The sequence below is a fragment of the Vanessa cardui genome, chromosome 10 (genome assembly GCF_905220365.1).
Source record: "Vanessa cardui chromosome 10, ilVanCard2.1, whole genome shotgun sequence".
NCBI classification, from domain to species: domain Eukaryota; kingdom Metazoa; phylum Arthropoda; class Insecta; order Lepidoptera; family Nymphalidae; genus Vanessa; species Vanessa cardui.
The window spans coordinates 10,054,447-10,069,574 of NC_061132.1; the positions used below are offsets into that span (position 1 = coordinate 10,054,447).

The 15,128-nt window shown below is 31.6% G+C and overlaps 1 protein-coding gene across 1 annotated transcript in view; it reads right to left on the bottom strand.

Moving 5' to 3' along the window:
* Window positions 1–15,128, bottom strand: part of LOC124532692 (GAS2-like protein pickled eggs) — a 79,480-nt gene that overhangs the window by 53,499 nt on the left and 10,853 nt on the right. The window contains exon 2 of the mRNA XM_047107719.1: window positions 9,882–10,104. Within this exon, the coding sequence (XP_046963675.1) occupies window positions 9,882–10,064 (183 nt within the window). The 5' untranslated portion in view covers window positions 10,065–10,104. The remainder of the gene's footprint in view (window positions 1–9,881; window positions 10,105–15,128) is intronic.

Here is a 15,128-nt window from a genome sequence, read left to right on the forward strand (position 1 = left end):
TTTAATTTGCAGTGTCTTACTACCTTTTCTAATCAATGAAATCAGACAGAGTGAAGAGACAGACTTGTACCGAATTTCCACTTTCATCTAGACAAATTTTCGATCGATTATGTCTTCCCAATAACGTCGAAGGTGGAAGGAGCTTTTTAACTATTTTGCTTTCTTTATACACACCAATGATCTCAGACTTTTTTTAACAGCCTCTTTGTCCAATTGTCAAACTGCCATATTAGAAAAACAAAACATTTTATTTTAAAGAGCACATTTCGTTTTATCGTATAAATTTTATGACTGACGATATATGTTGTCTTGTAAATGGTTTCTTTTCGACAATTGGATATAACTCAAAAAGATTAATAATTTTATCTTGTGATATCGCAAGACATATTTAAATTAAATATAAATATAGCTCTCTTAAAGCTTGGACCATATTTACGACTATCATGCTGCTAGTTGACCTGAATACTATTGAACCCTATAGATTAAGTTCAATAACAATTGTATCCTAATACTCTAACAATATATCAAACGGATTAGATCCATCATAGTATATTTGTAATGTATATTAGGTGATTAACGTAAATATTATGGTCGACATCATAACAGAATTAAAATATATGGATAACCGTTTAAAAACCTCTAACGAATGTTAAGTTATTTATTACAGTTCAGCATAAATACGCTATTTTATATAATTTCATCATAAATTATTTGTAGCGTTAAGCCCGTAATCTTACACGTTACGTTTTGGTAACCTGCGCCGGCGCCTCCGCCCGCGCTTTGCCAATTGCCACCTATAATTACAACGAACAAAATGAAACATCTACACATCGTATTACAATGGACACAAGATCTATTTTTCTATATTTCTCGTCGCCCACCGTACAAACTGATCGACAAGGACGATTATTCATTCCATTTAAGTTTATTGCTACAATAAATACTGAATTTAGCGATTATATTGAGTGACATAGTTAACGGAACCTACGCGTGAACGACCAATTATCTGCTATTATTATCTCAACAGTTTTACAAGATTTAAATATAAACTTTTCAATCTAATAACTACGTCGTTTCACAAACTAAGTACATTCGTACTGTGAATTAGTCAAGCGTTTTAGGATAGGGTATTACTTACTAGCTAGTACGGTCTCTAGTACGGTAGCGTTGGGTCGTAGCGATAAGCAAATAATCCTTAAAAATAGGGTTATCAAATTCTAAAATATTATATGTAGGTACAAAGGTTATCGCGTTAAAAATATTCATGTTCATTTATCTATACTAATACTATTTGTTTGTTTGTTTCTTTGTAATGATAATCTTCAGAACTAATGACGCAATCCTAAAAAAAATCACTCATAATATGATTCACTATTCTTGATTGCTACAACCCTATATAATATATAACAGTATAATAGTAATATGAATTGCACCTGAAGGTGGGCGGGTCGCTAGTTTGTTGCTAAATTATAATATAAAATTATCAAAATTTTTACATACAATTTCTTGACATTTTATTTTAACTCTAACATAGATTAATTTATTTGCAGACAGCGGGCAAACGGTTGTTCATTACGACCTCTATCTATCTATTAAGATATAAACATAACCCACAGGCTTAGTACTACAGAAACTATAATACAAGTACGGAACCAAATACCAAATGGGAGTATACGAACCAATGATATTCTAATAAACAGATATGTTATATCCATACTAAACAACAGAAAAAAGCGTGCCGCGCCGGGGGGCGTTTATTTTAGTTTATTTTTACATTTCGTTAAAAGTAAAAAGGATAGCTTGATAAAAACAATAAGTAAAAGGGATAACTAGATGTTTTAATTACGCAAAACGTATTACTACGCAATTATGATGTATTATAACGTATTACTACGTAAAACAACTAAAGGCAAACGTCACAATTAGGACGTTTTCTAGTCTTCACTTTTTGCGCGTTAATAACATATCTGTTTATTTTTTTACATCATTGATACGAACAAATATATCATATCCTTTAAACAGTAACTGCGCAGAATATAAACAATAAACGAATATACAAAAAATATAACTCTTTAATTAAATAAATAATAATTTAGCGTATTGTTACAAATTTTGCAAAACAGTTTAAAACAATAAAAGTTAACCGTTACAAAATCGTATTTGCTTAGCTGAGGTTGCGACGCGCGCTAATGAGACGCCGTGTACGCAAGGCCGTAAACGAAAAATATTTCATAATGTGCTTTGCAACATATTTAACACGAACTTGATTAAAAAAGATCTCCCGTCAAGCTATGTTTACAAAGAAAAGTCAGACACAGGACGCACGGCTTAACGTACTTCGTATGGTATCACTACAAATACTGCTAAAATTCAAACTCCGAAGTGTTAATGGCAGTTAATTGCAATAGAGATAAATTACTTTATAGTTGTCCGACTAAGGGATTGAACCTAAGATCATGAGATCTGCAGCCTTTTACAGTGTCACAAAACCAAAACAGAAATTAAATTTTATTACATCATGTATCCAAATATTGCCAATCACACGCTTAACTTGTGTGTATCTAGCAAAATTATATGTTATTAAGTCTAGTGAGGGTAGTGTTGCCCAAATGCAAGAACAAGACGAGACTTAGCCAGTCTTGGTCTTGGTCTTGCGCCAATACACCTGGTCTTGGTCTTGGTCTTGGTCTTGCGCTACCAGTCTTGGTCTTGGTCTTGCAGCAAGAGTCTTGCAAGTCTTGCAATTACCTATTAGTCTATTACTATTTATTAAAGTTTATTTTTTAATCTTAGAAAAACGTAAACGTAACGTAAATTAGAATTGGAACATTGTGAGCTTGAATTAACATAGCCATAGTAAAGATCAAGCAGATTAATAAGAAATTTAAGAAGATTTGATAAAAAGTTTAAAAAATCGACTGACCTAGGTATATGTCGTTTTTCATGGAAGTAACTGTTTCTTAATAATGATATCTTATAATTAAGAAAGAGTTACTTCCACATTCCAATTTGTTTTTTTTTTACATGTCTTGGCAAATAAGCTTACATTTGCTAAAACATGTAATAAACAAATTAATTACAATAACTTGACTGTATTTTAAAGAACAATATCTGTCTAGAAAGATTGAAGCCTCAACTTTTATGAAATTGAAACAAATAATTTTATTAAATTTCTCGATATAATATCACTATTCTTCACATATAAGTGAATGTTTTGTATGTTTGATGACAGAAGTTTTAAAATAAATAAATAAATCCTGAACGTCACTATACCTCCAAAGCTACTATTCCTCGTGGACGAAGTCGCGGGCACTGCTAGTAATTACTTTGCGGCCATAAAATAGTGTCAAATGTTTTGATTTCGGCGCGGCGGCAACGATTGTTGTATATGATATCAAAAGAAGCCGCCGGTGCGTGTATCATAACCATGCACTTCCGAAAAACGGCAAATTTCTTTGAGAAGTAAGTACAAAACCTTTGATGCCGCATTATCAAAGTGCCGATGATTAAAACATAACTATTCATGCACTCAGTTTGATTTTAATGAATATTTTTTTATTCGCTATGTAGGTATGTTTATGGTATTAGTCGTAATGCGCATAGGTCCAGTTTTTCATATTCTTTGATAGGTACATATTTTTGCGTCTCATAGAATTCCTAAGCGTACCTATACACCGAACTGTTACACCTAACTACTCCGTGAAATAGCGCTAAGTCCTAGCTGCAAGACGCAAGAGTCTTGCAGGCCATGTCTTGTTCTTGCTCAAGTCTTGCACGGTCAGTCTTGGTCTTGCTAAAAATACGCGGTCTTGTTCTTGGTCTTGGTCTTGCAAAAACGCAAGAACAAGACCAAGACTGCAAGACCAAGACTGAATTTGGGCAACACTAAGTGAGGGCTTTGCAAACTTACATGTAATAGATAGGAATTATACATACTACATTTGGTAGTTATATTTTAACCCTTTTTTTTCGCTTGAAAAACGCTTTACGCACTTCCCCCACGTGATGGAAAGTGGGGGGGTGTGTGGGACTCCCCGGTTTCCTGAACGCCTAGTGCGCCCGGTCCACCGGGTTTACCCACTAAAAAACCAGCGGTACCCTCTCCGTCTTTCGGCGGGCGCCATGGGATCGCTTACGCATGATTAGCAAAAAGGTTTTAATATTTTGTAATCATAATTTTATATATAAGATAAGATCATTATATTGTTTTAAAATGAGCCACCATTTGAATATTCGTCTAGACTGGACTGGAGTTAAAATAACAAACTCTATGTTTCATCCGTAAAACACAACAGTGTGCCCCGTGAATCAACAAAAAACATGAAATTCACGCCTGTCACACAAATTGTCGCTTAAAGCGGCTGAAATTATGAAACGCAGCTATTTATATAACAATGTTATATGTTAAAAACTTAACAATCACTACACAAACTGAAACACTACATATTCTGGTATAAGTTTTAAGTAGTAATATACAGAAACAAGTCTGCTCAAAATTAGTATAGACAACTTTATTCGTAACGTGAGAGGAAAAAAGTCAAACAAGCAATATTTGACCGTAAATTGAGGAGTTGTGAATATAGACTAAACTTTTATCAAATTTTGGAAGTAAAAATAAAGTGAATATACATAAATAGTTTTGTATTATAAATAAAGTAATATTAATCATAAACACTTAGTGCCAATATATGTAGCTGAGTTATACGCAAATCAAAGTTTTTTTTTAATTTTTTCCTACTTCGACTGGAATTAGCTATATACTATTTCGAAATACATTTCTGTATACATACAAACAAACAATTCAGGTTCATAATATTAGTATATATAAGCTGAAACTTAATCATTATATAAATAGTTACAAAGATCTTCCTTTGTTTTTAGATGAATTATCAATTAAAAGTAGTCCATTAAAATGATTCACTTCGTTTTCAGAAGTTGACGCATGCGCACGCCCACACAATTTACTCATTCACTTCGAACTCAACTCATTTGACGGTCGGTTATCTTTATAGGATATGACTAGGAAGATAGCAGTTTAAGTATTTTTGTAGGAAACATGTAAATCGTTTTATTATAATGGAATAGCGAAGTTTTTTCGGTACGTGTAATAACTACGTTATGCGAAATTATGTATAATATTTTATATTTACGTTTTTTATATTTTGTGTTGTGTGAAATTTTGTAACGTTTTAAAATCAACATAATTTTAGTTTCCGTTTGAAAAACTCCACAATGATTATTACGGATGAAACAGTTTTGAAATTCCATATCAAAATTAAAATACAAAACGGATTATAGAATATTGTAAAATAACTGTAAAAAAATATCCCAACAATGCCTCTTAAACTAAAGATTGTACTGATGTATTTATTTTCATAGTTAGAATAGTTTTATTTATTTAAATTTCAACTAGTTGACCCGACACATATGTCGCCGTGTGCCAGCTATAACTATCAATTAGATCTGAAAATAATAACAACAAAAACGAAAACCCGTGTAAACTTTATGTATATTAATTAATTTTAATTTAATTAAACTTTTTATTTCAGGACTAGCCCGTATAATATTAGTAAAACATTTTTTTATTTAACTTTACAAATTTTAAATTACAATACCTACTATAATAAATAATTATATATTTTTTTATCAATAATAATTTTAAAATTTAATTTAATTTTAATATTTTTTTTAATTTTTAATCAGCAGTTATTTAATTTTAAACTAAATTTAGCGCTCATAAGTTTTTTGGAAAATATTAAATATTATCGGCTATATCTTAATATTACTTTCCTTAAGAAACTCCTACCCTACTGGGAAGGAGATTAGCATCATAAAATACGATGAATTAAATCGGTAAAGTCTAATCGGAAATAGAGATTTATTTACTTATAGAATTCACGTCGAATAATTATATAAAAAAGGTCCCAGAACGTCTAGCTATAAACGTACGTGTCTTTAAGGTATAACATAAAGCAATGATAGCGTCCAAATTAACATTAAAACACTCCACTATCAGAGCAATTCTTAGAATTAAACCGTTTTATTATTTATTAATACATATTTAGAATAAATAAATAAGAACTATTCAAGGCGTGACCTTTACCGTTATCAGAACGCATTCCTCGTTTACGCAATTGCGATTAAATTCCGAATAGTAATGCGTTTGAGCAACAATCCAAGAAGTGGTTGACAAACAAACGCTTGATAATCTGACAGACGTTTAATGAAATGTCACGGGATGTTGAGAAATCGGACGATATATTCAGACAGTATATTAATATTCATTGATATGTACTCGTACTAGCTGTTTGTAGTTTAACGACACTAGTCCATACTGAGTCTGTTCGAAGTATAGTTGGAAATATAGTTAGCACAATAAATTTATTAAATATAGATTATATAAAATGTACATCTAACTAATATTAGAAATGCGAAATTATATAATAATGTATGTTTGTTACTCTTTCACAAAAAAACTACTAAACGAATAATGCAATTTTACACTAATATAGGACATACATCAGAATAAGAAATAAGCTACAATTTAAAACGATTTTATGGAATGTGGTCATATAAGAATATATCTATTTGAAATTTTAATTTATCCTGACTTAATAAAATCGATCTATCGCGCTATTGTGTTCTTCTCCAAACAAACATCATTAATAATTGAAAAAAAAAGAACTCAGAAGTGACATTTTGAATTTTATAATTGTGAAAAATGAAGTACATATTTAGATTTTATCGTCCGCCATTTTCATCTCATGCATGCAGTCTGTCAACATGGCACTATGCTCTTGTTCCTTAATTATAAATTCATCATTCATCAGTAACACAATTCGATAACGAATTTCCTTGAGTTGTTATCAATATAATTGTATTTATTAATAAAGTATGTACGCCTGTTTTCTTTGGCGTATCGCTTTATCGTGGACAGAGGCCAATGAAATAGTTTTTGATAACAGTATCGATTAAGATACATGTTATCAAAACATTAACATATTTTGATGATTAAGCAATGTCGTAACGCATTATATATGAAACAGTATGATTCTTTATGACGTCGCAATCGTGACTATTTTTTTTATATACGTGCCTTATGTGGCAAACAGCCCAATGCCTTTTTTGTTCCGGTTTTGAATTTGGGACCTCAGCTCTGCAGTCTTACCCTCAGCTAACCAACGAACTAACGATGAAGCAAACTCTTTCACAAACTACTACACAGCAAATTTCCTTAATCTAATTTATCCACGTTATACGTGCACGAAAAACCAGCAGACAGATTAAGTAATAATTGTTTACTATGAATATGTATTGGCGTTACTAATATCTAAAACATTAGAGATCAAAGATAACACTACAAAATTAAAAAGCTTGCAAATATCTAATCATTATATATGTTTAAATTATTGCTTGATTTTAGTCGTATTATACGTATTCACGCATCGTATTGAGTTGAATTGTTTTTAACAAAATGTTTAAAGAGAGCAATACATACATTAGCTACAAATAATTTTAATACATGCTAAATTCACATTGCAAGGAAAACCTCTCTTTAATGAGTATTACTCGCTACCACTATCTGACCACTGAAACGAAATACGTCATATTCACTGACGTCAGCAGGACAAATTTTAGTACATTGCATTGTCCCTTGTCGAACATTTACGTGAGAAGACTAGCAATGAACATAATTCATTCAATAAAATAAAATATTTCGTATGTGTTATTTGAATATGCAATTATTGTTGCGATGCGATAAAAACAAATCTTGATACTGTTTGATATATAATTCAGAACTTGTCAAATTCATATCGGATATATCTATGTTTTAATTTATTTAATACGTGTTCATATATGCTCGACTATAATTAAATCCATTTGAAAACAAAATCAAAAAAATGTCTCTTAAATATTGAGGATAGCGCTCGTAAAACAATAATACACAGGATTATTTTTGTTGTTTTTCATAATTTTTATTTCATAACTGCGAGCGAAGGATTATTTGTATTAGGCAACATTTTTATATTATCTGTAGATAAGAGGTAATTCCACACTAATTAGTCATGAAACAAATAATAGTCATACATTGGAAAACGTAGAATTTGTTTCAAATAAACATTACGCACGCTGTACTGGGGGCTTGTCAAAATGGGTATTTCTTAAAAACACTAACACCTTTTTTGTGATTACAATTAAATTAACCTACTTTTTTTAAGCGGCCTCTTTAGGTATAGAGGCCGACGCCTATCAAGCCTCACGAAACAAACGATAGCTGATTGGATGTAGAAAAAAAGGTTCTATTTTATACGTAGATACTGAGTCGGGAATTAAATCATATTATTTTGCATTTAGACAGTCTTAAACTGTAAAATTATAAAAAATATTATAATGTAATTTATTTATTACTATTATTTTTATAGTAAAGAGTGAAATAACGGCCTTTAAATTTTCCACTGCTGGGCTAAGGCTTCCATCAAGGAGATGGTTTGGAACATATTCCACCACGCTGTTCCAATGCTGGTTGGTGGAATGCACATGTGGCAAAATTTCGATGAAATTAGACATATGCAGGTTTCCTTACGATATTTTCCTTCACCGAGCACAAGATGAATTATAAACACAAATTAAGCCCATATATATAGTGGTGCTTGCCTGGGTTTGAACCTGAAATCATCGGTTAAAATGCACGAGTTCTAAGTACTAGGCCATCTCAGCTCATTAATTTTATATATTTATTTAAATTATACGTTAAAATGGCTACACTATTAAAATAAACGAATATATTGGTACAAGTGACCACTATAAGTGTGATAAGTCACACTTAGCAAGGGATATTATTTACATAGTTTCGCAAAAAAACTACAAAGGCCACAGATAAGATAAGATACGACAGATATCGTATCTCTTCAAATTAACTACAATAATATTTCCGGAATAATATTTGACAAACAAACAACATTGTACGAGGGAAACGTATTTAAAGGTTATCTGTGGAAACTAACATTTGATGTGATTCACAGAGTAATCACCGAAATTAAATAATTCTATCGAAAACATGAAAAACTCATCTTTACCCATACAACCGCGTGAACCAAGAGCTAAGTATTATTCGCCAATCAGAAGTCAAGGATTTATTACCAAAGATTAAAATTGCTATACAATATTACTAATAAAAAAATGGCTTTAATTTTTTTTTATTTGATTATGTACCACATATACTGCGACGTCATTACTAAATGTAATATTCAATGTGTGGCATCGCCACATGTCGACACGATCCAATAATAGATGTCATGATACCAACATACTATATTTTTGCTAATAATTCGCGTAGATACGACAGTTCAACAAATTTTTAATCTGTGACATGGACACAGAAATAAGCCGACAAGAAAATATTCACGATTTCAAATTATCATCTAATAAGTTTTAATTAATCACAAATATAATCTACAAAAAAAAGGATTATTAATTGTCTTAAGATTCGTATTAAGAGTAACTTACTCTGTAAATACATATGTATATATATAATCAGACGACTAAAGTTTTCCAATAATTCGTATCGGTAGATAAATCAGCTATACTCCGAAGCCACCTTAACTCAATTTGCTCATCCGTAACAAAGCTGTATATAATTATCCATTAGTGACTTGCGAAATTAAATAATCATTAAATAGAAAAAAATGTCTGTAAATAAATAAAAACTGCAACTAAACTTTTTGCAGCGGAAAAATGTCTTAATGTTAAAACAGTGAAGTCATACTTCGACGTTGTCGTGTTCTTCTTAATTTATATGATAAACTTTGATTGAGATTTTGACAACTGTGTCAAATCATACGTGCGTCCATTAAATAACCATAATTTTGGTAAAAACTTACCCTGCATAAAGCGACGCCAGTGTCCAGTCTGTCCAAGAAATTGTCAGCATTGATACGCAGTTCAGGGTAAAGGACCGTCAGCCATTCTGCCAAGTCTTCTTTCATTGCATAGAGGTACTCCTCAGAGGACTTGAAGGGCCTGAAAGGCCGAGCCTCGAGGAGAACAGCGCCGGCGCTCGCCATTTTATCTGGTGTTCTTATTGGGCACAGGACATTACTGGATCTGTAACAATGAAACAATAAATTAGAGGAAGAGAACTTAAATATTATATTGATATTAATAAAATATACGCTAATGTATTTTGTAACAAACAAACGTCAATCAAATCAAACCCTTAAAATAACAGGATGTTTTTGTCCATATAGTGAAACATGCATTAGCTTGTGAAACATACAGCTCTTTTAATCGATCACTTTAAGCAGAAAAAAACATACAATGTTTACTTGCATTTTAGAATAATATTTACGATATATATTTCTAAACATCATTTTTTACGAATAACATATTAAGAGTTTAAGGTAATAAGTAAAAAACAATGTTTTGTCGTATTCTTTCGATTGTCGAATCAATAGTAACAGAAAGAGACAAAAACGTTACATAACAATATAAGACTATGAGCTAATTGACATAGTTACTATGACAAAATTATTCGCACAAATAAATTAAGATCAATGAGGCTGTGCAAATTAAAGATTGGATGTCTCCATCGCGTTTAAGTGCTAAATTTACTGACCACTATCGTCTATACTAATTGACAATTGGACAAGACAGGGGTCAATGAGGATGAGGCCTAGTCACAGTTATTCCTGATTTGTTATTTACCAAATAGTGTATAATAAATCACTGTGTAAATAAAAATGAAAATTGACAACGTTATTGTACGAATTAATGTTTTTTTTTTTTGTTTGTCCGCGCCCAATATTTATGGGCTGGCAAAGACAACATTCTGCAAAGCTTCGTTGACATAATTCGCCGTATGTCATTAAACATTAAATAAAAAATAAAAATAAAACATTAAATAAGAAACGAAACAAAATTTTGGAAAAGCTGAATTTATTTTGACCAGTATCAAATTTGTCAATTCAAATTGTCATTCTGTTATTTATTTTTTTTAATTTAAACACAAGCAAGGCAAAAGTCTTTTTTGAATGTTCAATTGTCTCTAAATTAAGATTTCTGAATCAGTATCAATAGAAATACTTTGAAGTAGGTATGATACGATCTGTCATTGCTTAATTTCCTAGAATCAAAACCTCGAGTCTAGACAGCTTAAAACAAACGCCAGATTCGAATGCTATTAATTACGAAGACATTAATTAGTATCTTTTTATGTATCTGCTACTTAATTCCTAAAGTTTACTAAGATAGAAATTAACTGTTATCCTTTATTTTTTCTGTTGTTCTGATGTAATTTACAATTGTTTTTTAAGATGTCATCTATGTCTTCCTTCTTTCCATATAAATTAAATGCAGGACTTTTAAAAAAACCTTCGATATTTTGATGGCAATGTATATACATATATATATGTATAGATATCTCTCAATGCAAAACTAGTCCAACTATTATCTTGATAAAACGCACACTGTCCTAGATAACTGTCCCATATTTCCAAAAATGAGCATAAACAATAGAAAATCTAAATGCGACATATTTGGAGATGTATATAAAAAAACCTATTAAACGTCTACTATTATACTTTGAACATAAATACATATATATGTTTCCGCGTGGACTTTACCAGGAATGCAAATATTTCCACAGTCACGTGACTCAGTGTTAATGTTTATGAATGACCACATACACCATAAAACACTGTGCTTTGTGGGGTCGTTGAACCGAGAGCTAGCGACACTAATTGCAATTCGCTAACGAATCGCGAAATGAGTTTGTTTATATTAGCGATATTTGCAAACAGGTGTCTGAAACGTTTTAGCTTAAGTATGCCCTGTTTATACGGAACACATTGGTACACCCTTTGTATAACAAGATTATTCTTTAACTTATTCTATGGTGGAACTATGTGCAAGTCTGTCGTGATAGGTACTGACACTCATATTCTACAACCAAACAAAAATATTTAGTATTGTTTTGTTAATATAAAGAAATGCCAATGTGCCACTTGAAGTATGTGGTCATAACAGCCATTACCCACAGATCCACAGATTATATCACCAATACGCCACAAACTTTGGAACTAATCTTCGATCTCTTGTGCCTGTAGTTACAATGGCTCACTCAATCTTCAAATCGGAACACTACACTACTAAGTATTACTGTTCGGCGATAGAATATCTGATGAGTAGGAACCTAACCGGATTTTGCAAAGAGTTCTCACATCAAGTAATCAATCTAACATAACAAAAGTTACAAAATCACATCAGATAACTAGATTCGAATATGTTATTAAAAGGTACCTGAATCTAAGAGCACTTCAATAATAAATACAATCATTTTAAGTATACTTGACACTGACCTACAAACAGATAGTGCTAAATGTCCGTGAATCATTATTTATACGTTGAAATGAAACGACGATTGAATCAAATTAATTTTTAACTAATTCTGTTGAATTTGTTATGAAATTTTAATTTATTAAGCTACTAGTATCAGACCGCGGCTTCGTCTGTGTGATTATAAGACGGATTATTATGCGCCCTATGCCTTTTTATCATTATTACAAATCATCCCAATAATTTTTTTTCAGAATCGCATATACGTTACTTATCCGAGAAGTATCGCTCCTTTTATCTATGAGTTTTCAACTTTTATCAGCTTTTGGATATGATATACAAATATTTGGGTTGTCTGGAAGAGATGGCTAATAAGCCATAAGTCCGCTCGTTGTACAACACTTTTAATATACTTCTATTTTTTATATTCTTTTTTTGTATTTTATTAATTTTGTGTTACTTTCTTTTTTTTTTTCTTTGTGGTGTGCAATAAAGTACAATTCATTAATTATTTAAGGATAGCAAGCAGTAGTGTAGAAAAAAATCGCTAATAAATAATAAACAGATAATCCGGCCCTGACTTGTCCGTTAATTTCCGTGGAAAATGTACGTCGTAATGGAAATCTGTCAGCAAAACATTATTAAATTATATTAATATGAGCACAACATTCAACAGGGGCCAATCTATAGACTAGTATGTACATGTCGACAGGTACATATTAATCGCAACGCATGCGCACGATTCGAGCGTGTAAGACAAAAGCTTGCGCAACGCCACGCTCCGCTAACTTCCGTTGTCAAAGTACCTGTGTACTGTATGCATAAAAAAAATATTTTTATAGACATTTGTTTAACGTAAAACTATAAAAATATGTACGTGCTCCTTTTGAATACAGTTGCACGAAAAACAACAGCCTACAAAAAATCAATTCTGGGTTAATAATGATGATTACCTGAGAATCTTTATGATTATAAAATTTGTTGAAGATAAAGTCTATATGTATGTATACATAACTATACTCTTAAATATATAAATAAGCCGGAATCGGTTAGATTTTTATCATTATAAAATGGCCATAGTTACAATACTGTAATTATTCGAATAGATTTTTTTTTTACAAAATGAAATAAATTGTAAATTCATAATTAATTTTGCTATAAGTTTATAAGACCAAACGATTTTTCATGTTAAGTAATTTAAATAACAAAGAAATATGGTATATATATATATATATATATATCTTTACTACATCAAGATTACTATGTTTTGCCGACGGTACATTTAGTGGGCTACTATAATCATTACGGACGGCAACGCGCGGCTCGGCGGTCATCCAACGGCACGGATTGTATTTAAGTTCCGCACGCGTCGCCCACGCACACCCAGACACAGAAACATACATTTGTTTAATTTTCGCGTTAATCGATTTTGATAAGGTTTGTACTAACCTAATTAACTTTCTGCACTGTCATTTCAAGTGTTCGAGTAGTTGATTTTGTAAATATATTTGTAAGGTAAAAGACTTTTAAAACATATTTGAAATAAGAATACTTTTAATAAATTAATGATAACAACAAGGAACGCCGGAATTTTTTTTTTAAATGTACGCAATAGAAAAAAAATATGCAAAGAATAAAATGGCACAGTCTAATTTATGCTCTTTTAGAAACGACCAATTATGTATAAAGAGGATCATGTGCTCTATTATTAAGTGTACCAGAGTAAATAATTGAAACTGATCCAGGTACTTATAGTGTATCTTATTCTGGACCCATGACGACCTTCACTTTAAATTTGACTTTTCATTTATAATATTAGTTATTCAATATGGCCAATGCTCATGAGTAGAAGTGACCGCTCGTTGTCAATTACCATTAGGCCATTTGCCTTCACGTTAACTTGACTATACGGGAACACTGTTGATATTGGGCGTTATATCAAGACATGTCAACACCGGAGGTCGCTAGTCAGTTTCCGGTTGTCGAGGTCGCGGTATTCAAGTGTCCAAAACACACCGTATCATAATGGCAATCAACGGATATAATCATCATTCACGTTTTTTTTATATGGTCTTAAACCATTTGCCAGACAGCCTATGAAATAAAAAAAAAATAAAAATTCTTACTTGCCATCATAACAATAGTACTATTAATATATAATCATAATTCACACTCGAAATTACTATTGCATAGTAGCTGAACGCTATTGTTATTTATATGAATTAAGTATATTATATAATGTGTATTGTTATGTGTGTCTAAGCCGAGATGGCACAGTGGTAAGATCGCGTGCATCTTAACCGATGATCGCGGGTTCAAGTACCATTGAATATACATGTGTTTAATTTGTGTTTATAATTTATCTCGTGCTCAGCGGTGAAGGAAAATATTGCATCGTAAGGGAACCTACATGTGTCTTATTTCATCGAAAATCTGCCACATGTGCATTCCAGTAAACCGCATTGGAACAGCGTTATGGAATATGTTTCAAACCTCCTCCTCAAAGTTAAAGGAGCCCTTAGAACAGCAGTGGTAAATTTACAGGCTGTTGTTGTTGTTATATATGTATTTAAATCTGTTTTAGGGCCGATTTTTCAATCCTCAGTTAATAGGTACAATAACTATCTAAAGAATAAAATTATTTGGGTGTTTATCAGATGAATAAATGCTCACCGGTTTTTCGACTGTTATTTATTCCATTGATAACTATCTGGCATAATAACTCAACTCTGGGAACTCCAACTTCAAAGAAGCGAGACAAATATATTGCTTAGACAGGCATTAGAGCAAGACAG